At 48.7% G+C, this 24,064-nt stretch overlaps 8 protein-coding genes across 8 annotated transcripts; 4 read left to right on the top strand and 4 right to left on the bottom strand.

Moving 5' to 3' along the window:
* Window positions 1-92: 92 nt before the first annotated feature.
* ARB_03580 (uncharacterized protein) lies at window positions 93-998 on the bottom strand (the record flags this gene model as incomplete). Its single annotated transcript, XM_003010182.1, has 1 exon — window positions 93-998. One exon carries the CDS (start codon window positions 996-998, stop codon window positions 93-95), a length of 906 nt encoding a protein of 301 aa, XP_003010228.1.
* Window positions 999-1,368: 370 nt separating this feature from the next.
* Window positions 1,369-3,223, bottom strand: ARB_03579 (protein kinase, putative; the record flags this gene model as incomplete). Its single annotated transcript, XM_003010181.1, has 6 exons — window positions 1,369-2,065; window positions 2,195-2,290; window positions 2,341-2,422; window positions 2,567-2,656; window positions 2,725-3,042; window positions 3,109-3,223. The coding sequence occupies 6 exons, from the start codon at window positions 3,221-3,223 to the stop codon at window positions 1,369-1,371; spliced, it is 1,398 nt and encodes a 465-aa protein (XP_003010227.1).
* Window positions 3,224-5,287: 2,064 nt separating this feature from the next.
* Window positions 5,288-6,217, bottom strand: ARB_03578 (phosphoric ester hydrolase, putative; the record flags this gene model as incomplete). The annotated part of the gene is made up of 1 exon (XM_003010180.1): window positions 5,288-6,217. One exon carries the CDS (start codon window positions 6,215-6,217, stop codon window positions 5,288-5,290), a length of 930 nt encoding a protein of 309 aa, XP_003010226.1.
* Window positions 6,218-8,159: 1,942 nt separating this feature from the next.
* On the top strand, window positions 8,160-11,862 carry ARB_03577 (class V chitinase, putative; the record flags this gene model as incomplete). The annotated part of the gene is made up of 4 exons (XM_003010179.1): window positions 8,160-8,277; window positions 8,345-8,449; window positions 8,530-9,034; window positions 9,096-11,862. 4 exons carry the CDS (start codon window positions 8,160-8,162, stop codon window positions 11,860-11,862), a joined length of 3,495 nt encoding a protein of 1,164 aa, XP_003010225.1.
* Window positions 11,863-12,246: 384 nt separating this feature from the next.
* Window positions 12,247-12,717, top strand: ARB_03576 (uncharacterized protein; the record flags this gene model as incomplete). The annotated part of the gene is made up of 1 exon (XM_003010178.1): window positions 12,247-12,717. The coding sequence occupies one exon, from the start codon at window positions 12,247-12,249 to the stop codon at window positions 12,715-12,717; it is 471 nt and encodes a 156-aa protein (XP_003010224.1).
* Window positions 12,718-14,070: 1,353 nt separating this feature from the next.
* On the top strand, window positions 14,071-15,036 carry ARB_03575 (uncharacterized protein; the record flags this gene model as incomplete). The annotated part of the gene is made up of 1 exon (XM_003010177.1): window positions 14,071-15,036. The coding sequence occupies one exon, from the start codon at window positions 14,071-14,073 to the stop codon at window positions 15,034-15,036; it is 966 nt and encodes a 321-aa protein (XP_003010223.1).
* Window positions 15,037-19,750: 4,714 nt separating this feature from the next.
* On the bottom strand, window positions 19,751-20,611 carry ARB_03574 (uncharacterized protein; the record flags this gene model as incomplete). Its single annotated transcript, XM_003010176.1, has 2 exons — window positions 19,751-20,392; window positions 20,501-20,611. 2 exons carry the CDS (start codon window positions 20,609-20,611, stop codon window positions 19,751-19,753), a joined length of 753 nt encoding a protein of 250 aa, XP_003010222.1.
* A 95-nt stretch (window positions 20,612-20,706) lies between these two features.
* ARB_03573 (uncharacterized protein) lies at window positions 20,707-23,154 on the top strand (the record flags this gene model as incomplete). Its single annotated transcript, XM_003010175.1, has 3 exons — window positions 20,707-21,682; window positions 21,756-21,930; window positions 22,008-23,154. The coding sequence occupies 3 exons, from the start codon at window positions 20,707-20,709 to the stop codon at window positions 23,152-23,154; spliced, it is 2,298 nt and encodes a 765-aa protein (XP_003010221.1).
* Window positions 23,155-24,064: the final 910 nt, after the last annotated feature.

The following is a 24,064-nucleotide window of genomic DNA, read 5'->3' as shown; positions in this document are numbered from 1 at the left end:
GCCAGCGTGGCCAGTGTTTTTTCAATCTATATTCTTATAATAATAACTATACAGGTGGGCGGGCCCTATGGTAATGATGGCTCTCTTTTAAATTACGACTTCGCCTCGCCCTTGGGTGGACGAGCCCCAAAAATCGTACTTCCAACTCTGACCTGGTTGCTGCCCATCGCAATCGCGCCCTCAAAATCATTGCTCATGCCCATGCTCAATTCCAATGTGTCCTCTCCCTTCAACGACAGCTTCTCCACCACCATATCTCTTGTATCTCGTAGACAAGCAAAGTCTTCATTCTCGTTTTCCGGCGTAGTAGCCTTTGATCGCGCGATGGCCCCAATAGTCATTAAACCCTGGAGCTTCAGCCGAGGACACTTTTCTCTGATAAACCGACACAGTTCCAGCGTAGGCTCGCCTGGCTGTATGCCTGATTTATTCTCTTCTCCCGACGTATTAACCTGCACAAACACACGTAACCGTCTATCCGGAGGTTCATTGGCGCCGTTTTCTTTCTGCTTGAATTCCGCTCGTTCGCCCCAGCCTTTGTCCAGCAATGACGCCTTCTTCTCTGTATCCACGCTCTCAACGGCCCAGAGTCCCCGTACCTCGCGTGCAAGTGTAACGCATTTGTTCGACTGCAGGCCGCCGATAAAGTGCCATCTGATTTCGGGGGGTAAGGCCTTGGACTTCTCAAGGAGTTCCTGCATATAGTTTTCTCCGAAGTGCAGGTGGGATGTAGGTGGGGAGTGAAGCGCCAGGATATCAGAGGCCGGCTTTAGTTTGGATACTGCGACGAGGCGCACGGGAGGAGCTGCAGAGTTATTACTACTGTCGCTGGTCGAGGTCACGGCAACAGGGCCGGCGCTGGGGCTGGGGCTGGTTTCATTGTGGTTGTTTCGGCTGTTTGATGCTGCTGCAATGCGTTTTGAGACTGAGGATAGATTTGCGATCAGCACGGAGGCGCGAGTGGGGGCAGACATGTCTTCGCCGACTGCTGTGCTCATTCTGAAGCCAGAACGCTCGATGTGATATAGACTGGTGCAGCTGTAGCAGTTGCAGTTGGAGGGCGTGGAGTTGTCGGTATAGTGACGCTGTCAGAGCAATTGGATGGTTATTTATTCCGGGTCGACAAGGAGTCGCTGGGCCAAGCTAACTAATAACTTAACTAGAGCCGAGGCTCCCTCTACATCTAGTCTGTTATCTATTCTCGACAAGAGTGATCCTGCTGTATCCTCGAACAAACCCAGTAACGGGCGTAGTCGGTGTAATGCCCGCGGACTCGATATCATAGATCCGTCTCTCTCGGCATTGCAGATAACTTATGGTTACTGACACCCATGTTCATCAGATAAACAATGATGGAGATATCAATGTTTAACTAGTCAAGGCGCTCTCTTCTGTTCCACCAGCCTCTCTATGGCACACATCATTTGAATGCAAATAAGCCACACCCATAATGAGCTGTGCGGCCAGAGATCTGGCGGCATCAGGGGGAAACATGAAGTTTGTACTGTTTTCCTTGGAACTGGCTACACTGCAGCCAGTAGGAACTCCGACCAAGCACTGGTGATGTCCATTGGGGCCATCAAATGAGAACTGGTGCAGCAGTGAGGGTATGAATTGCTTTCCCGGACCATTCAGGTTGCCCTTTGAGAGCAGCTGGAGAATTTTGCTCTCATGTGTGTCCTGTGAAGCTCCTGCAACCAGTATCTTCAGTGACACATAGCGTTGAAGCTGCTGGTCTCGGGCAAGCCAGATTGTGGAATAGCCACCAGAACGATGCTTGTGGACTACAGCGTAGCGCCCATCGCAGAAGCTGTCGCCAGCGAGGGTTGGATGGTAACCGCCGGGCCTATACCCTTCCAGGTCCTCGACATCCGACTCTGGGTGATATAATGCTTCTGTTGCCGATGGTGTTGACTCAGTGAGGGTACCAAATACGAAAATCGATCTCCTGGCTGCAAAACGAGTTGCGACGCCGGGAATCCTTTGTTCTTGTATTGGTAGCGCCGAGAAAGCAAAGGAGTAAGCCTCCAGCCAGGACTCATCGTCTGGTGTGTGATCGCGGAAGCTTCAAGCTGTTGATGCTTGGTCGAGGCATCAATAATGCGATGTGATGGATTTGGGCTTTGGGTGGCCCCATGATACAGTACTTCGACCTACGCAGTCAGTTACATCGTTAACTACGGCGATAACTAACAAGAGGAACAAAATGTTGAAGACGGCGGCATCTCTATCTATGCTGGTATTATTATACTGCTTCACAGTGGCTGTTACACGCCTTTCCCACTCGCTTCTATGCTGTTAATTAACTACCTGGCTAAGGAGCCTCCCAAAGCCCCTTACGGAGGAAATTCACGGGCAGGAGCATCTGCAAACATATCATCGCTCAGCCCGGTGCTCCAGTCGTTGTTGGACAGAAACATGGCTTGGGATTGTCAGTAACTATCAAACGATAGAAAGAATGGCGATCAGAGGGGTCATAGCTACCAAGGACAAAAAGAGCAAAATTGTCTAGACGAGATGGGTCAGCATGCTGCATCATTGAAACAGTTAGACACTCCCGACTTACCAGCATTTTCCAATGCATACAGATGGTTGTTGTCGGCATGGCGGACTGCCTCCTGCCAGCCATAACCGTCGGCATCTGCTGGGATATCACCTAAAGATACCTGTTAGAGGGTTGAAAGGAAATGGCCCGGCTGATTGGGGTTCGGGGTATTATCGTACTGGTCGCAAGGCCCTGAAGGAAGTAGTCACAGTGCGATACTTCATGGACCAGGACAAACATCAACGAAGTAGCAAAACTGTCAATGTGTATGCCTCTGGAGAACGTCGGGGGGCGGGATGTCATATCGATTTGATAGTCTCCCAAGTCAAGGTAGTGTTCGAACATCTTGGGACATAAGACGATAATTTCGCGGTGCCCTCCGTCCATATGGAAGGCTTGCAAGTCTTCATCACACTTAGGAACTGGCATCAAGACCCATGCTTGGCCATTGACTTCTAATGGCCGGTTGTCCCAGTAGACCATAGCCCCTTGCGGATCTATAAAAAGAAAGGTAAAATCTCAGTATTGTATATATTGTCAGATATTGGCGTATCCGGACCTACTTTCATGAGGCTGCGGCGGTAGTGGTGCATCGGGGGGCCCGGTCAGGGTCAGAAAGCTGTCGTCACACCATATATCAAAACCCATGTCGGGGATGTTTTCAATCAGTCGGTCCATCATAGCTAGAAAGCAGAAATTTTTGTTTGATTTGCTCAGCTCAGAAAATCACTGATTTAGCGGGAGCAAGGGGTTCACGCTGCCAAACCTATGACATGTTCTATCCGAGTTCTGCCAATGTAACCTCCCGGAGTATTTGGAAGATAAGAGGTCCCATAGAGACTCTCAAAGGTGTATAATGTTGAGCGATCTATGCCGCTCAGGCTGGTTTCGCTGACTGGGTTTCTTTCTAAGACTCTCTGTAGCCTTAGCAATCGCAAACGGGCTTTGCTGAGCTATTCGTACAGGTTAATCCCTTGCCGCTATGCATTGAACTGTTGACATCAACATAGAAGATTGCTTGCTTGGCGTACCCCGAGTGTGATTCCAAGGAGAGCATGGTGGACTTTATCTTCGTTTCCCCGACACTGGTACAGGTTTGTAATTCTTGATATTGGATGAGCTAGGCGTGTTGAATTGGACCCAGGATGAGGCCGTATCTTGAGTGCTGACGCTGCATGGCAGAGGTATAGTACAGATAGCCACAGGGCAAAGGAGATAAGGCGCCTTAAGGTAAGACTAGATGGTGAGTAGGACCCTCCCATCGTATTCTGCAAGAACCGCTTGGAAAAGCTGTTCAAAAATAATCGAACGAGTCGTGGATGTAACAACCTGAGCTGTATCCCGTTGGCTGGCCGCGGCAAAAGTAACTATTTATAAAAGCATGGTAGACACAAAGAGTCCCGTTTTGTTTCACTCTTTGATCCCGGGGTATTGAGGAAAGAGTGGTATGGCATTGATAAATCCGTTAAAGACATAGGTACAGTCCCTTTCGCTGACATGCTGGCTGTGGCCGAAGCGCGACCAGATAAAAATGCTTTATCATTACCTCGATATAAGCGTGTGGTTATCGAGGCTACCTGTGTCACAGCTGTGTTGACTCCAGCTATGGTACTAGATTCAGTAGACGTGACCCCTGGATTGATAAAAGAAGAAGTTTGAATCTCAGGGTATACTATGTAAGGTGTTAAGGTTATTTTCTTAAAAGTAACTTGATTTCCAGAAGCAAATGCGTTACGCTGACGACGTTCGTTGCATAAGGCATTGGCTTCTTGCAGTGTCCCGAACGCCATGTAGAAGGGCTTGCTTTGCTGTGGTTGTGTCTTGGGGAACAGGGGTAAATTGCTTGAGCTTCAAGGACTAATCCACAGCGCCAGGTGAGTCGCACATCTTCGACGCCTTGGCTCCATCAGACGGAATTCGATATATCTTTGAAATACAGGGATATATCTGGTGGAACAGAGCCTCTCTCAAATCCAGGGGCTCAATAAAAACCCACATCGCTTTCTTGAAACGCCTGGTTTGTTAATTGATGCCATATTTATTTTGACGTGATAGAGAGTATGGCAGTTTAACCAATCCTTTTGGAGATATGATGTCTTTGTTCAAGTACGCTGAAAAACGTCTCAGAAAAGCGCCCTGTGATTTGTGTGACACTGGTATTGGAGTCCACATCATAAGGTAAATTCCCGCCTTTAAGCAGAATAATTGGGCTACCACGACAACAACTGCTGCTTGGTTCCGCTTCGACACAGATGACTTGCGACCTGGCGTTAAGCAATTTGAAAAATGTGCTCGTTTATAACGTTCGGATTGTGGGTATGGCTTGATGATATATCTTCAACCCGGCTGCAGATTTGCCAGCCGATTGTCCAGTACCCACGGCTCAGCGATACCGGGAGACCCTGCTTTATTATTAGACAGGATAATAGAGCAAGACGACATATCTGAGCCCCTACCTACAGGGTTACACATAATATTGTTAAGTATTAGGTGACCCTAGATCTCGGATGTAAGGCTCCGCCCAAAGGAATAAAAAAAAAAACAAAGGAATATGCAGGGTAGTAGTCGACAGTAGAACTGGTAAGATGACGCTTTGCATTATACACGGGTAGTCAGATTAATGTGTCCCTTCAAGGAATCAATGGATTGTAGGGCCCTTTCAAGTATTGATTAGACGCCTCGTCGTATGAGGTGTATAACACGCTCTTTGACACATGTTGGAATAGATCCAGCCCGATCAAACTAAATGTGTACAACTGTTGCATCTCTTGTCAGTTCATCTCTAACGCCCCCTATCATAGAAGCATTCACCATCCAGATGCCTGAAGTTGGAGCTCTCCAGAGTAAAACTTTCATAGCTTCATATATTAAAATCAACAAGCTGATAATGCTTGCATCTCCTTTGGTGATACTCTCATATATCGATTGGAACTTGTCAAAATATGCCATATGCTGACCGTAGCCCCCATGTATATGACCAAAAACATGAAGAATTGGTCGGTGTTTTAATCTCCATAGTTCCTGAAGGAGGAATTTGCAGCCAAAGGAAAGATCTAGGTGCGAGTGTGGAGGCGTGTGAGTTAGCAGAATATCGGTGTTTGGAGGTATAATGCCCTCCCATACATTCTCCTTCCGCGGATACTGAAAAGCCCAATTTCCATGTTTGGGACTGACAGGGCTCCCAAAGATGTTTATATTGCGCCCACAGCAGTCTAGGGTAGCGCTAGTGTTCTGGAGATAAATAATGTTTCCCCAATCGATAGACTTCTGCGGCGCCCCTGAATGCGAGAGTGTCTTGCTCGCTTTGAATGAGTGATCAAGACAACAATCATGGTTTCCAGCTACTATAACCTTGTGCTGATGTGGTAATGTATTCAGCCAGTCAAGAGCTTGCTGGAGCTCGTCTTGTGAGCCAGACTGGGTGAGATCCCCGGAGTGTAACAGAATATCGCCATCTGGTATATGCGGTTTAGTCATATGGGTGTCAGAGATGCACACGACAGTGATGGCTTTATCTGATATGGTGGCTATTGGTCGGGTAGGAATCGACGATCTCCATTCGTAAATGAGGCTTGCAAGGAAGGATATAGGAGAAGTACTGAACCGATTCCACCTGGTAGGTACTGGTCGGCGAACCAGGGCGTCGAGGCCACCATTCCATCTCCATACCATAGTCTACGGCCAGACTTCGGGGATCCGAGGATGAATAGTAAAAATTGATGGCTCCTGCTTCTCGAGTACAGCCGTTCCCAGGTACTGCCACCTGTCATTTTCCAGCCTCTGATATTTGACGCGTTATTTATAGGTTGCTTGGCATGGCGGCTACTGTCCAATGGAAGAAGTCGTTTGTGCCAAGAACTTATGGAAAAATAATGATCCGCGGATCTAGCCGCCAGTCGCTGCAGCCCTACCTGACTTGAGGTTGGAAAGTTGCAAGTTTCCATATCATTACCGGCATCAACAAGCAATCCGCCTGGATGCGGGCCGGCTGAATTGGAGGGTTCTAAAATGAGGTTACCTGGAACAATCATTGCGTTGGCCCAAGCATTAAAGATGCCACTTCTACCTCGAAACTATCCCGTCTGAAAGTGAAATGAAATTCGCGACTGGCTTTCATCTTCGGACAACAGGGCTGCCTCGACGGGTACTTTGTACTACTATAGATGTAGTCCATGGGTTAACTGCCCTTGAGATACTCTAAATATACCGAATACCCTTCTTTTAGCACTGACTGAAATATTTAACCTACAATGCTAGCTCTATCGCTGCGACGTGGACACCCAATCTCACCATATGCCCGACTCTTTTCTTCGCAGCCCCATTGCCATGCAGCCCATATGCGATCACTATCTGGCAAGTGCACTTTTGCGTTGCGTCACTAAAATATGCGCTGTACGAATGCTATCCTTCTTACAATTATGTCTCGACATTTGTGCGATTTGCGCAGTAAAAGAAAGAAAGGAAGAATTGGACGGTATATAGTATTCCCAAACAGAATCCTATATGAACTCCAATTCTACCCTTTGGATTCTCTAGTTTACTTTTATGCAAATTTAATTCGTCCCATTCCTATAAGGAACCATATCCATATTCCCATGACATCCTCCCTCATAGGGCACCCCAGCTCCTAGGAATCATGAAAATATACTTCTTTGCAAGCCTTTTATTCCTCTCAAACCTGACAACTTTATATGCATTTCCTGCATCTGATAGCACCTGTTCAGCCTCGAAGAAATGCAAAGTCGGCTGCTGTAGCAAGTTTGGCAGCTGTGGATTTGGGCCTGATTTCTGCGGACCCAAAGTATGTATATCTGGCTGTGATGCAAAGGCAGAATGTGGAAGTAAGTACTATGTCAACAGCATATACTAACATCAAAGATTTAAGATCTCTTGAGTGCTTCATGCTCCCCTTGTTTTCTATCATTTTACCAGCTTTTCACTTAGAACATAGGCAACTAGTGGTTTTTATCTACACTCTCTTCTCTACACAGGCTAACGGTTTACTAGAGTATGCACCCAAGGGGCAGGAAAAGTGTCCATTGAATGTATGCTGTTCTAAATGGGGGTGCGATTTTATTCCAGTAACACATCCGCTCACTGTTCAATTATCTTACAAAACTAATATGTACCGGTACAGGTTCTGTGGTACCTCCGAGGAGTTCTGTGGCAAAGGATGTGCCAATGGATGTGACAAGGTCAAAACACCGTAAGCCTTACCTATTATTAAATAACGCCGAGCTTCGTTCCTGATAGGACCTGGACTCAGATCGTGCGCGGGCGGCGCCTCTGCTACGCAACGCTACGTGGGGTACTTTGAAGGTTGGAATAATGAGCATCCATGCGATACTCTCCATCCTTCGCATATAAACTACAAACCCTGGACGGTATAGCTCTCCATATTTTCTTTTCCCTCCTTCCAAAATAATAGCTAATATAAAAACAGCATCTTAATTATGCATTCGCTACCATCAATCCGGACCATACCCTTGGTACAACGGGCTATTACGCTGATGAGTTTTACCGTGCTTTTACCAATTTGAAAACCAAGAAGCCATCCTTGAAGTGTTTTCTGTCCGTTGGAGGATGGGACGCCGGTGGCAAAGTTTTTTCCGTCATGGCAAGCTCTGCTGCTTCTCGAAAAGCTTTTATTGACTCAGTCATTAAAACATTGGAAATGTACGGATTTGATGGTCTTGATATTGACTGGGAGTATCCTGTGGCAGACGATCGCGGTAATTTCTCTATCCTCATCGCACTCCTTACTGTGGCTTTGAAGGTAGCTCACGTCTTTCTGTACAGGCGGCTCTAAGGCGGATTACAAGAACTATGTCTTGCTTTTAAGAGAGCTGAAAGATGCTTTTGGGACAAAGTATGGCCTCAGCATGGCAATCCCAGCTTCCTACTGTTAGTAGAGATTGTCCCTAACTAAATCTTCTGGGTGTTATGGGATACATAGTTCATCAAACTTACCTGTCGCTTAATAGGGTATCTCAGAGGGTTTGATCTCAAGAATATGGTCAAGTATGTTGATTGGTTCAATGTCATGAGCTATGACATCCACGGTACCTGGGATGGCCATAGCGAATGGACAAAAGAAGTTATTAACCCACATACAAACTTGACTGGTAAGACTATGAGGCACTATAGTCAAACTTTTTCTAATGCTCGTATTAACTCATTGGCTGCAGAAATATCCGCCGGTCTAGATTTACTATGGCGTAATTCTGTTCCTCCGGGAAAGGTGTTATTGGGACTCGGCTTTTACGGACGTTCCTTCACTCTAGGCGATCCCAGATGTAATAGCCCCGGCTGTTCATTCAAAAGGACGGGAGATGAAAATTCCGGCGGAGCTCGTCCAGGTCGTTGTACTCTGAACAGTGGGACACTCTCTAATTATGAAATTAACAGAATTCTCAAATCGAAATCGCCCGAACTGGTTTACAACGATGAGGCGGGAGTCAATTGGATTACCTGGGATAGTGATCAATGGTAAGGCTGCCTTCAAACTCCCTTACGGGCGTGGAATATTGCTGAAAGAGACTTGAAATAGGGTTTCCTTCGACGATGCAAGAACACTGAAGCAAAAAGCTTCCTTTGCAAATAACTTGTGCCTAGGAGGCACATTTGCTTGGGCTCTAGATCTTGGAGGCCCGGGCACCATGAGCCGACCAGATGAGCTTAATGGGAACACATTAAGCCTTGATGGCGCTGACCTAGAAGGGGGTGATAGCGGCTCTGGTGATGTTTATATCTCCCCCGAGATATACAAGGTCGACAAGCCTGGAATTGCGTGTATACCTCCATGTACCTTCATCATGCCCCGGCTTACACTTGATGAGGTCACTACTATTACATTCCCCCCTTACACAACCTCCCTGGAAGTGTTATGGTGGACGGCTCAAGCTATAACTCTCCCTGGTGGTGCGATCTCCAGCTCCATTGGGCCCGTAAGGACGATCCAGCCGACAACTATCAATATTCCGCCGCTCACCACATCTGTCCTTGATATGTGGCATTGGCCGGTTACTCAAACAGATATATCCTCAACAACATACGCAGTAATCAGTAGCATTTTACCACCCCCGTTTATGATAACTAACAGCGTGCCCGCAGGAGCTGTAGCTCCTCCGCAAAATACAGGAAGCGGCCATCAAGCTGGACAACCCGAGGTACCTCACAGTGGCCAACCTATTCGTGGTGGTAATCAGCCTACTCAAGCCAGCGGTCAACTTACTCAAGGGGCTGCTCAACCTTCTCGGGGGGGCAGTCAACTAACCCAAGGGGGTGGTCAACTTACTCACGGGAGTGATCAATCCACTCAAAGGGGCGGTCAACCAACTCAAGATAATGAGCACTCTATTAATAACGATGGTCAAGCTAGCAGGGGCGGTGTCCAGCTTTCTAATAATGGGCAACCTACACAAGGCGATAGCCGGCCTACACCAGGCAGAAGGCCTGACACCTCTACTACCGAAGATCTGCTCTCTCGAGAATCCAGTGAGGCCGCCAAAAACACTTTTGGCAGACATACCACCCAACCTAACCCAAATCCACATAATAACCCAACCTCCTCTCCGGGTGACAGGCAAAGCACTCCGTCAAATACAGGCCATGCTTCCGAGCGGCAAACCACCGGAGTCCCGCCTCGGGTGTCTGATAAAGCCTCAAATACTCCTACAAATGGCCACAATTCACACCCAACGCCAAACCAGAAATCCGATTCCAGCACGGACATTGTCATTATCCCTTTCCCAGGCGGCAAAGTTTCCCATAAAGGCGGCAATTTTCCAACCCCTCCTCCAGGATCTCGAATGTTCACACCAAAACCATATCCACTTAGTTCAGTCCGTGACAATGGGAAGCTTCCAACCGTGTCGTTTACCAGTGGGCCCCCTAGCCCTACATGCGCAAAGGACTGTGGAAAGAAATGCAAAGGGGTGTTTTGTGACTGCAAAGACAAAGACTGCACTAACCATGGGAAAGACTTTATTGACCCGAATGATCCCGACCCTCCGAAGGACATGGATCGTCGGAAATGTATTGGTCCGCAGTGCGAAGATGGGAACTGTAAACCGGGGAACCTTTGCAGCAACTTCGATTGCGTTGGTCCTGACTGTCATGATGGAATTTGCCTCGGCCCAAACTGTGCCAGGATACCTTGTGTAGGGGAGAACTGTCTACCAGGATGCAAGGGACCGGGATGCAAATCACCTGGGTGCATCGGCGAATGCAATGACGATGGTGAATGTATTGACTCTCACTGCATGAACTTTGGCTGTACCGGCGCCGACTGCTTACCACCTTGCCTTGGATGTCCACCTGTCTGTAAGGGTCCCCGCTGCAGGGCCTTTAAATGCCAGGGCAAGGGATGCAAAAACGGATTCTGTACTGGATCTGAATGCAAACAGGACACTGATGACTGCGAAAGACCAGATACCGCGCCCAGATGCACGGAATCTATCTATAAGTTTAAACGGAGCGAATCGGTATTCTCCAGCACTACCAAGACTAAATGTTCGACCGTGACGGCTTGCTCAGTGGAAGAAACCACGGTCACCAAGTCTACCACAGTTGATAAGGGGAAATTTCTCACTATTAGCGAACACTACCCAGTTCATACGCTCCTGTCCGACGAGAAGTACCAATCCATTGCGAATAGCATTCATGCAGCACAAGTAAAGCGGGATAAATCTCGGTTTGGACCTACTTCTACCACCAAGGAGGAACCATCTCGGACGGTGACGGTGACCCTTCCTCCAACCTTCACTACCGCACACGTCCAAGACAAGGGTAGTCTCCTTTGCGATAATGACGGAAACGGTGTGGCTGATCGCAAAGAACTGATTCTTGGCATAAATTTCTTCTGCCGCAAGTATGACCGGTACAAATTTGCTGGTGATGAAATTGGGGTATGGAAAGACAGAACGTCTCCCGCAGTTATTGTCCGCGGAGACTGCAGCAAGGGGAAGTGCAAATCCTACGTCACGTTCCAGATAAGCAGAGTAAAAGATTACAAAGACTGTCCGAGGGATTTTGTTGTTAGTGGCCGTGGCGATGTCGACGACCAGTGTGGACAGAATTTCCGACAGATAGTGGATAGATGTCACACGTCGGGAGAGAATCATAAGGGGGGAGGCTATTTTACGACCAAATGCGAAACGTGGTCCATCAATATCCGAACAAACAGTTACCAAGAATACAAAAAGGAACAGTGGAAAAAGACACTAAAGATTAGCCATGCACCTCCAGATTTGCATGACCCACAATGGGATGATTATTTTCCAGGCGTGGTCGGGGAGCCTCCTCAGGATACATGAGCATAGATAGTAGGTAGAAACTTGGCGAAGCGCCGCCTGACATCCACTTCTTTGGCTTTTCAAGAAATGATATATATAGAGGAATACTTTCGGGGAGTGAATTGACCATGTTATGCCGACCCCAGTGCAGGGCATCGACTATCAATTTGCCTAAGATACTCCCTGGTGAGCATTCAAATTTGGTCAATGCTGATCAACTGAGACGTAACTTACATAAGCGCCCCCCGAGAGGCTGAGACAACTCCAGGAGTTTGTGTTATTAAAAGCCATCGAAAAGCTTTTCCAGCAAACATCAGCAACAATCGTTCATCTTGCGCAGTCACTCGCTTTGTACGGAGCATTTCTAGCTATTCTCCCGCTTTTTATCGCGTTAATATACCAGCCATGGCTTCTACCACCTCCTCTGGCCCAATGCCGTCCAACACTGCTCTCTGCGGCACCCCTACGCAGTATGACCTCCCAGTCAGTGACGTCGCTTGCGGTGTCCCAAACCAAAACAATAACCGCGACCTCATGAAAATGTGCTGCAACGGCGCTCCCGTCGTTGCCTACGATAACGGCTGCGCTTTGTACTGCCTGTCCTATAAGCAGAGCGCTAAGGACCTCACATCCTGCCTCTTCGATAAAAAGATCCCTTACCACGAGGCTTGGTGCAACAGCAAAAACGTGAACGAGACTGCCACCCAGACCAGCCTCCCCAGCGAGACTGGTTCCCCCAGCGAGTCGTCCTCTCCAACCTCCCCAACCGGGTCTGGCGCTCCCAAACCAACTGGCAACTCTGCTCCTGTCGCTCGTTTCAGCACCGCATTCGCCGTCATCTTTACTGTCGGCATTGTTGTCGGCATCGTGGTGTAACAAACCCGACAATCACGTCCATTATTCGGTGATAATGCTTCAATAATAATGCCGGAGGATTGTGTTTTTATTTTCTTTTTTACGCTGGTTCTCAGGATCCAGTTGGTGGACCGTCATACATTTTCCTTCTTATGTATTTCATATTCATTTTGCTATCGGTTTCTGGGCCTTGCTGCGATCATAAGCCGCATTACATACTTGTTGATACTATATAATACGCTGGAAATACGATATATTTATCTATCTATATATATATACATCAATGACGCCAACGGCTGGCATTATAATCAGCTTCTATCTATACAAAGTCTGGGGTTGGTATCCACTCGGACTGGGAGACCCGACAGGTTGATACCCCAAGCCAAATTCTACGGATGGACCCATAGCTAGTTAACTAATAATTATCCCAGTTATTATTACTCTCTATGTATATCTTTAACACCTTAGCAATGAAGCTTTTCCGGTAACCCGTAACTATCATATAACTTTGATAGGGTTGCTAAACTGCCAGCTCGTCATGCTACCCTATGTGTCAAGCCACGAACTAGTTAAGCCTGCGTCGTGTCCAGGGCAGAATAAGCCCAGCCAAGGACGTGTGTCAAGCTTGTCACAGTCCTCCAGCAGCCGGATACCGTCATCATCTGAAGCTCCCTACAAAGCGCTGCCATGCTCTGTACCTCCTCATATAAACAAGGATAGGGGCAAAAGGAGAAAAGGGGCTATGTAACCCCAGGGCTCGCCTGCGGTCATGTGATGGACGGCCTTGAACAATCAAAACACCCGTCGAACTTCCAACGTCCACGAAAGACGCAAACGACGTCGGGCATCCTCGAGGGCTGATTCTACTAGCCACCATCGCCCTTAGACCAAGGGGAGAGCTGGCATAGGCATTCTACTGGGTATGGGAATGCCTGCGTCCTAGTCGCCAGCCGTATTGCTTACCGCTCCTGCGCTTCGTTGGCCCAATGCCTACATAAGGCTGCCCGAGTTTGCCTCACCTCTGCTACCTCATTCACATCCTATTATTCACTAAAGAAAGACGTCACGGTAGAAGGACATGGCTACAAAGTCCTCAGTTCTCTGTTGTCGAGCTCGCTCCTAAGGATTTTATCTGTTACCAGCCTAGTTGATAGCTCCGGCTGTTCTATCCCTGTGGACGGCGTTGCAACAGCTCACAGACGATATTTTGGCCACCTCTACAGTTCCATGGTCCAAGACAAGCTTCGTTTAGATACTTACTGCTGATGATGCTTTCGAGGTGAGGCGTTTCAAGGACAGGCGTGGCGCTCTCCTAGTTCTCAGTCATATCTCGCGTATACATCCACACACACAAACTCTTGTATGATAGCAGCAATGGCTCCGGGTGGCACGGCAGGGGAACATCTCAGCGCTAAGCCTCCAAATAACAACTCCACCAGCGCAGAGTCGGTTAACACATATGTCTCGAGCGATGCTTCTGTGCATGAAACCACGACCGAACCTCGAGTTGAAGTTGTCGAGGAAAGGCGTGAGGTGATCCCCTCGAATGCAGTCCCTTCCACTCCTCCAAGTTTCGGCTACCTGTTCCCTTCATCCAGAAGGCTCATGGTCAGACATGACGATACCACCCTGGATGGAAATATGAACCTGCGGGTCACCACCCTGGCAGCGGAGTCCCCGGGGCGCCAGGATGAAACGATACTGTTCCACCTGCGCATGTACGATCTCCATGATAAGAAATTCTCACTCCGTCGATACTGTCGGGATTCAAGAAGGGAAGTCTGTCATTCCCTGAGAAAACCACAGGTGCCCAAATCGAGACCGGGGTCGTCTGGCCACAAACACATAAGCAATCCAATTTCAGGGTTCCTTTCTCATGCAGGTGCGGGCACGAGACCTTCAAAGGGTCTGAGAAGACCAGACTCGGGATATAAGTCTGGATTGGATGACGACGAGCCCATTGGCAGTGGGAAGTATGCGGGGTCGGCATATACTCCTAACCGGCCCCCTTCTGCCAATGTCATCCAGTTGGAGTTTTCCAATTATGCACATGTAGAGCTCAAGAGACGCGGGTCTGTCGGTTCCCGAAGGTATGAGTTCGAGTACTGGGATGCAAAATACCAATGGAAAAAGGTGACTCGCAATGACGGTCCATCCAAAGAGGTCTCATATCACCTCTACCACCAGGCAACATCCAACCCTGTCGCACATATCATTCCTGAGCCGCTGACCCCTAGAGAGCTCTCCATCGAGGCAAGGAAAGGCGCATGGGTTCCGTCGTCATCGATGTGGATTAACGACCCAACCCTTTACGAAAAGATGAAAGATGTTGCTGAGTGAGTACAACCACCCAACCGTAAAGCCTGGTATACTTCAGAGAACCCTCCATTCTTCCTCAGAGCTGCTAGCTGACGGCTTCTCGCTTAATCTTCTCTTCTAGCGTAATCGTCGCGACTGGTCTCGTGGCGTTTGTAGATGACTGCATTGAACGGAGATGGCACTCGAGGCGAACTTCCCATCATGCATCACCCATGGCTTCTTCATTCATGAGAAGCGTGGAGTCCGTCACTTCGACGAAGTTCATCGACAAGGTTTTTCACCGACGGAGCTCAACCGGATCGAACAACGCAGGCTCCCTCAGAGAGATGCTAAAGTCGATCAGTCAAGGGGCAACGTATTGACGAAGATTTACTAACGATAATTCGAAAACTGATGTATCACGACTTTCGCCTTGCTGTACATTTTCTTCCTTCGCCTCCTTCTCAAAATTGTCTTATTATCCTGGATGGAGCCATGGTACTTTCTCGGGTTGGGTTGGATCAGAACATCGAAACCCATGGTTCCATTTCTCGCTTCGACTTCGATCTATCTGTGGTCCCCTTTTCCTCTTCCTCTTTCCCCTTCGGATTTTTTCATTTCTTTCCTTATATTTTTTTTGGCAATTTGTCTCTGGTTCACGGGCAGTGATGTGCATCGTTTACCAGGATGTCCCCCCTAGAATATTTAAATACTTGGATGTCAATTGGGTAAAAAAAAAGAACATTGCTCATCCATGCAAGCGCTGTACCATCTATTTATTATTCAATCGAAGCTATCGGCTCCTCGCCTTTACATTGGCTACTTATCTTTGCCTGGCGTCCAATCCATCGGGGAATTTTTTTTTGATCCGCCATAAAAACAAAAACCATTCAGATGTCACGACGCAATGCAATTAGCAAAACGAACGAGTTCGTGAAATTTTTACCCGACCAGTCAAAACATCACATTGACCAAAAGGGACAACTCAAATTTCCATCCCAAAAGGGCAAAAGAGGAAAACAGAAATGACTCAAGGGTGCAGCCAAATCCCGTCCAACTGCAGATATTCCTCTGCTGACTACGATCCGGTTAAGTCAGTGGAATTATTCAAAAGCTGTCGTGCTGAGGCTGCAGGCATGAATGCCCAACCAAGACGAAGTGCAAAGAAAAGAGAGAGCAGCGAATCAGCACAGCAAAAAGCATTCAAGCCTTCCCTGGCCTGCAAACGTCTCTTCCTAAAGGCTCCATCTCTCTCGTTCCCCCCGTTGGTGCCGCGTCTCGCTGCAAGTCGGCCTGGCTGGAACTGCAGCAGGCAAGCGACTTGCTTCATTTTACTCAAAGGACGCTTGCCTTGACGTGCCTTGGCCGTCTTGCCTTGTGTGCATCTCTCTCCTCCCTTTTTTTTTTTTTTTTTTTTCTATCTACGTTTCTTTTCCTAAAACTGCGTTCTTCCCTTCTTTTTTTCTTTTCTTTTCTTTTCTTTTCTTTTTGAGCATGATGGAGCAAGATGTGTGAGAACCTCCATCCCATATTCCCTGCGGTTTCTCTGCATACCTCTTGCTCCACCCTCCCATCAGGAGTCCAATCCGGATCTGGATTGCACATTTTAGTCAGTCTTGATGCTGACGGACCAGCCACATTTCACGCCTCACGATTTGGCTCCCTGCGGTGGCCTAGGGTTCGATGCTGGGTGCTCACGCAGGGCGAGCTACCACTCTTCGGCCTGACTGGACGCAGCGCCGAGATTAAAGATGTCAGTCAGCAAGTGATGGGGGATGGTTATTATTTTTCCTTTTTTGTCCATCCTGTCTGGTACTTGACCAGATGCTTGCTTGCTCGATACATTTGACTTCATTCGGAGCATCTTTGCCTCTCTGCTCTAGTGTACCCAACCGCTCCGCCTCGTTTGGTCCTTTCCCAGGCATATTATAGTCCACACTCCAATTTTTAAGTTGGTAGTTATTTTGGAGATGGGCTTCGATGCCTCACCTTTTTTTCCTCCCCCCCTCGCTGTTCGGCTCGGCTCTCTTCTTTTGGGTCTATTTCCCTTATTCGCTTGCACGCTGATGAGTTGGCAGATACATGCTGGATCCTCTTGTGGGTGATCTACGCTGCCCAACTAACTCAACCCGTTCCAAGGGGAAAATTCTCTAGGTACAGATGAGCCATGGCATGGTCCATGGTCTTGATACATGTGTATGTGCGTATGTGAAAGGGGAAAATGGGGGAAGGCACGCAAGCCGTCTATAGGAATGAATACCTAACACGGAGCGGACGGCTAATTAGCAACCCCATCCATCCCCTCGAGGACCTCCTACCCTGTTGCTGGCTAATCCATGGACTGTTGCTCACTATGAGTTTCAAGTTACCTATCAGTATCTATTCTACCCCTCCACTTCTTCTTCTTCTTCTTCTTCTTCTTCTTCTTTTTTTTTTTTTTTTTTTTTTTTCCGTCCCTCTTCCCTTCTCTTGTTCGATATTCCCTTGCGAATCCGTCCTTTTAGGGGCCGCTTGTGGGCCCACCGGGTTGCCCACCGATAAATCATACATACAGACTGACATGGCTCTTCTCAGGTCTGTTCTCCCTGCCCTCTCATAATTACTTCCAGTCTTCCCGGCCCTACCACAGGGTCTGGCTGCAATGCCGGCCGCTTGTACCATGCCGCCCTGGCACTGTTCCCCAGACAAATTCCCTGGCTAGTTAAGAATGGCAAAGCTGGCGTGCTTTCTGTGATTTCGTGGACAACCAGCTGCAGCGGGCCGGCCCATCTCCCCGTGTTCATCTCAACTCTCAATGGGTACCGTTTTTAATTTATACCTATCCCACCCCTCCTTCTCTGCAATTTTCTTTTTGACTTTTGCTATTTTTTCTCCTTGCTGCATCCATACGACATGTCCTAAAATCGGAAAATGGTGAGCTAGCCAGCAAAAAAGCAGAATTTTCAAAGCCTGTGGACCGCCGCCTAGCTTGTTACTGACTTGGTTGACACAAATCTCAAGAAGAAAACCTCACCCATGCATATGCCAACTCCATTCAAACGGCTTTGAAGACGAACCGCCCCTCCCCCGGCCCCCGGGCTTGCAGGAACGTCGTGATCCTCGACATCCTTGATTGTTCCATGCCCCCCTTTTTCCTCCTCGTTGGCAAGTTTCCTGTGACTCTGCTGTCCTGTGTTACTTTATAGCGAGCTTCGTTTCCATGATATATATATATATACATATACATATATATATATAAATATCTTTATATATTCGCCCATCCGGAATTGAAGATTCTCACAGACCCAGACAAGAGCCAGCCCTTTTCGAACAAAAGATCCTTTTCCCACCTCTACTACAATTTGTTTATTCTTATACGAACACCACATTCGTCGTTTCCGACTGTTTGCTTTTTCCATTATTATTTAGATTTGAGCTATAGCGTTCATCACAGTGAGTTATATCACCTCTCCCCGTCCTACGAGTGCTTTGTGGGGTTTAGCCATGGTTGCCAGACATAAGCCGATACTAATATGAACCCTTTCTTTCTCTGTCCTCAGGACCATGGCTTCCAACGGTGGTACTGCTCGTGTGTCATGGCAAGAGAAGCTCAGTGGTGCGTCAATTGTCCTGGAATATATCTCGAGGCGTCCTTTTTTTTTTTATCTAACTTGGTTATCCAACACAGAGCACTGCAGACAGTCGAAACTCCAAGCTCCCGTCTTCAATCTCGTCTCGGACCGCCGAGGTAGCTATTTTACTATTTACCCTCTCTTCTAGCCTCGAACGCCTTCTCTTTCCGCTTATTTCTCTCCTATATACACGTCTATATGTGTATATGACCCTCCTGTTTTCCATACAAGATAGCACGACCTGGTCACCCAACAGACTCCTCTTTTTCCTAAAAGTTTGGTGACAAAAAAGAGACGAACTCCCAAGTTAACTCTCTTCTTTTTCCTCCTTCTTCCAGGCGGCCGCACAGCATGGTCTAGCAGCGTGAGCATCCAGGGATCGAGCTTTTCAGCCCGCTACTTCTATGCTGGAGAATACATCAACAACGCCAAAGAGGACGCAGCCGAAGTGGCCTTTACCCAGCTGAACTCGCAGCCTCGGTTGGCTACCGCCCTGCCGGGACAGCTATATGCGCAACAAAAGTAGCCACGATGTCGGGGCTTTTTATTCGGGGTCCCTAGGAGCATCCGCTATCACTGCGTTTTTGTGGCGCTAGCGGGAGCCCAAGGGTGGCTGGACAGGTGTTGATCTTACGCCATAAACTATTTGGTTGCTCGACATCTGCTGGGCACCGTTACGGAATGATTTATGGATTATGTCCTCTTACTTTTTTTCTTCTTCATATTCCTTTACGCAACACCCTGACCCATGAGGATGCTGTCCTCGGTGTACGTTTTCAGAGACGTTATTTCGATGCTATTGACGTTCTTATTGGCATTTTATTTGGATATATATATATACAACCGAGCCTTGGGGAGGTAGGTGTATAAAACAGTTCGGGCATTGCTTTTCCAATTATTATTATTATTACTTTTTATTTTGGCAGGAAATTGGCGGCTATTTCATTTAACTCCTACTGACTTTTATATCTTCACCCTCCTTTTTCTTTTTCTGTGTCTCTTTCTGACTCTTACCTGCCTGTCTTGTCTCCTTGAATCGATTTTCCTAATTCTGTTCATTTTCCTCCTCCGGCTAGCCGCAACCTCGAAAATGGAGATTTAGGTTGCGTGTTTCTCGAAGCCCTCTCCTTTCCGCTCCCGATGTTTTAATCCGGACGAGGGGAGGCAGGCCCTGAGAGAATCGGATGCAAGGTTGGAAGTGCCAGGATTGTGGACGGGTATTTCTCTTCTTTCTTGCCCCCCCTGAGGGAGGAATAAGACCACCTAGGCATTAAACCAGACAAAAAAAAATGCAAGCAGCCCATGACCATATGCACACTCTTCTCATCATCACCGTCCCTCTCTCCTGTCGTCTGCTTGTCCTTTCCCCACAGGTTCATGGGAGCATGTCCGGATAAGTACAACTTCCCGGCCGGAAGTCCGCCGTCCAACGGCGTCCTGGTGATGGCCAGCTGTGTAATTATATAACTAGCAAGTCCAGACGTCAGATAAGCTGCATGACAGGCCAGGGATCGTTGCCTACCGTGCATTAACTTCTCGTCACTTGATATCATGGATGTATCCGTATACTTAGCTACGCCGTCTGCAGCATTTGAAGGGCAGAACAGACGGACAGACACGCTGCATGACATCACCCTCCACCGTCGTCGCCGTCCACCACCACCACCACCACCACCAACGTCTTGCCTGCCTGCGGCGTTTCTTTTTCCATTCTGACAGTTGGTTATATTTGCTTCTGCGAAATTATGGTTTCGGAGGCGCAGGAAAAGGCCGCCGGCGGTCCACCACTAGCAACGACGAGGCCGGGGGTGCACCGCAGTGTACTTTGTAGTAGTAGTGTTTGTGCGTGCGTGCGTGCGTGTGTGTGTGTGCCGTCGTTGTGTTGTTTGACGAACTAACGAGCTAGTGCGTGCGGCAGACTTTTTGATGCCTCGGCCATGGCGACCGAACCCTTGCATCGCCCGCACACCAGCAGCGAACCTCGAACGGCCAACAGCAACGCCCATCTCACCCGCCCGTCTGCCTCCCTCGTCTCCCTCGTCCGAAGCAAGCAGAGCAGCAGCAGCAGCAGCAGCAGCAGCAGCAGCAGCCCTGGCCTAGCATGCAGGCGTGCGATCGCTGCCATCGCCGCAAATCGCGATGTGACAAGCAGGTGCCTGTCTGCGGTCCCTGTCGGAAGGCCAACGTTGCCTGCGTCTACACTGACCGGTCCAAGGAGCCTACGTATCGCAAAGAAGTCGTGGAACGCCTGGAGCGGCGTTTGAGACAGTGTGAAGCAACCAATCGTGCGCTGGCTGCGAGGCTGGCGGCGGCACAGAGCGAGAGCAGCAACGCCGGTAACGGCTCTGAAGTCGCAGCATCCAGGCAGAGTCCCAGCCTCGATGCCAGCGGCAGCAGCCCTGGTCAGCAGCAGCAGCAGCAGCAACCGCAACAGCTACAGCAACGGCCGAAGCAAGAGGGTGACAATGAAGTGACGGATGAGGTCTCGTTTCTCTCGCTGACCGCTGGCGGTGACCGTCAGTTCCTGGGCTCCGGCAGTGGCGTGCTCTTCGCCAACCTCGTCAGAGCCACCGTCGATGCTGCTCCAGTCCCGATATCGACGCCGGCAAGGAGCTCGTTCACTCCGCGGGCGTCACATCCAGAGAATCCGGCCCGCGGTGGCAGCATTGGCAGTGCTTTCTCAGTTGGCTCGCCTGCCGCAAAGTCGGAGACATATCAAATCCCGCCGGAGCCGTTTGCGCGCGACCTTCACCATGCATACTTCGAGCACGACTATCTCTGCTACCCGTTCCTGCATCGACCAACTGTCCTCGCGGCATTTGAGCAGATATACAGTGACCCGTCCGTCTTGGACCGGGATGTCTTCTCGTGCTTCATCTTCTACATGATCCTTGCGATCTCGTCTGTAGACTATCACAAATTCGATTGGCAGACCCGGCCTGATGCTGAGAATTTCCATGTCGTTGCCCTGTCGAAGCTGACCGAAGTGCTACAGCTGGGAGGAATCAAGCCTCTGCAGGCCATCTTGCTGCTCTGCCAGTACCGGATGAGAAGCCCTATTCAGGATACCTCTGCGAGTACGTACAGAGACCATTTCTGCATGCATACAGTTTACCCACACGGACAAAAACTGAGCTGACTTGAAAATAGGTATGTGGCACCTGGTAGGCGTTGCCTGTCGCATATGCATCGAGCAAGGCCTTCATCGAGAATCAACGTATCCTCCCCGGACACCGTCAGACCGGATGGAGACTGACTCGCCGAGTAACATGGTTCGTGCGGAGGTGGGCCGGCGGTGCTTCTTCTGTGTCATTGCCATGGACCGGTACGTCCTCCGGACATAAATAAAAACACACGACAAAGAGTGCATAACTGTCCATGTATTTGCTAACAAATCCTTAGTGTCGTGAGCAATACTCTTGGTCGTCCTTTTGGGATCCGTCTATCAGATACAGACACGGCATTGCCTGATCCTCAATATGACCTGGAGGTAAATCCGCCAGAAAGCAGCTTCCACCCAACTACAGATAGTTTCTCTCGCACTGCCCTTTTCGTACATATAGTCCGGTACCGGATCATCTGTGGTAAAATCCTATTCTCCATGGACAATGGCCAGTCGGGATCTCAGGAATCCAACGAAGCCTCCGCCCTGTCTAAGCGTGACAGCTTGGCAGCAGAACTCGAACAGTGGCGACATGACACTGCCTCGCTCAGCTTGCCAGCTGTGGACTTGTCCAGCACAATACCCGGTGACAGATCAAGTTTCCGTGCTCACGAGTGGTATGAGCTCCTGTATTACAATGCACTACTGATGCTGTACCGCCCTTCCCCAGCGCTGCCGGCGATATCATCTACAGTACCTACCGCAATACAGACCATCTTTACTGCGGCCAAGCAGTCAATTACCCTATACGCACATCTTCACCGCTCCAGACGGATCAATTACACCTGGATCACCCTCCATGCTGTGTTCATGGCAGGGCTCTCATACATCTATGCTGTTGGCCGGCATTTCCGTGCAAAGCGGAGACTAGCAATGGGCGGACCGGCCGGGGTAATGCTCGACGAAGACCCTTCGATAATTGAAATCGTCAACGAAACTCGGGCCTGTTCAACTGTGCTGGTCGCTGTTTCCGAAAGATGGAGCGCCATTCGTCATTCGCATGAAGTCTTCCACCGTCTCAGCGATGCTGTGCTCTCAGATGCAATTGAGCTACTGAATAATCCACCACCAACTACATCAACATCAGCTTCGGGCACCCAGTCTCTTGTCTCACCCATGAAGATGGGCCCCATGGCTTCCCCAACAAGTCTACCTACTTCTCACCTTTCGCCCATGGCTAATGCAGGTATGGACCAATGGCCTATCCCAGACACCAGCATGAGTCCCCAGTTAGCAGTTGACTCAGTGCTGCGAGACTGCTTCAGAGATCTCCAGCACATGAATGAGTACAGCTATGGGGATGATCCAATCTGCCGTCTCTCGCAGGACTGGCTCGGAGAGATTGGTGGAATGGCCTTGGACGCGGTTCATGTTTGGGGTGAATGAACACGGTGCAGTAATAGGCTACAACTAGAAACCACAGGGCTCTAGCCGCTTTTTCTGAGCTCCCTGGTGATAACTATAATCGTTGAGGAGCTCTTCTGCAGTCCAGACAGATTGAATATGGGCTTGTATCCTCCCACCATGGGTCGCCCTATATACGCTCACTTCGATGCGACTTGCCTCGACATCCAGAAACTGCAATATAACCTACGAAGTTAATGATTTTCCTTGTGTTAGGATTCTGGCCTCAATCGTACCAATAGGCTATTTTTAGGACTTTTTCTACTCTTTATTGGCGATTTTTGGGGTTTTTTCTGGATGCATATCAATTATTCTTAAGGCGAGTCAAGGCAACTACTGGTTAGATGTCGGTCGGAAGCCAGGCAACCAGTTTGAGATAAGTATTGTTTTATATAGATGATCACAATACACATCTTTCTTCCAACGAATCTGTCTCTGTGTCTCTACTACAAGGATAGTTTGAGCATCCCAGCATTAAATGAAAGCATAAACTTTATTTGTGCATAAAAACGCATAAGTCACGTGGATATAAGAAGGGCCAGAACGCCGCAAAGAAAGCATAAAACACATATTTTGTTAAAAGGCTTCAGGCTGGATGAAATGGGAGTTGGACTCGACGCGTTTTGCCGTGGATTTACGATATATATACTGCATATGATCAATGAGATACCTACGGCGCATACATTCCGCCGCTAGATCTATTGTATTCTCGCCACTACCGAAGAAAAGCACCTTGCTTGAGCCGTATGGTCAAGTTGTCATGGCTTCATCAACGGCTACCCCCTCCACAGCAGGGAAGGAGAGGAGGTCAATGCCTTCGGCATTAACATTTGATCTTGAATCCAAATGCTCCGTGAGAATACACTTATGCCTTGTTTCAATGTTTCTTCCC

This window comes from Trichophyton benhamiae, assembly GCF_000151125.1.
Source record: "Trichophyton benhamiae CBS 112371 chromosome Unknown Abenha-G-c-136h12.r1, whole genome shotgun sequence".
Classification (NCBI taxonomy): Eukaryota; Fungi; Ascomycota; class Eurotiomycetes; order Onygenales; family Arthrodermataceae; genus Trichophyton; species Trichophyton benhamiae.
The sequence above is the reverse complement of the archived record's forward strand: the minus strand, read 5'-3'. Positions and strand labels throughout refer to the sequence as shown.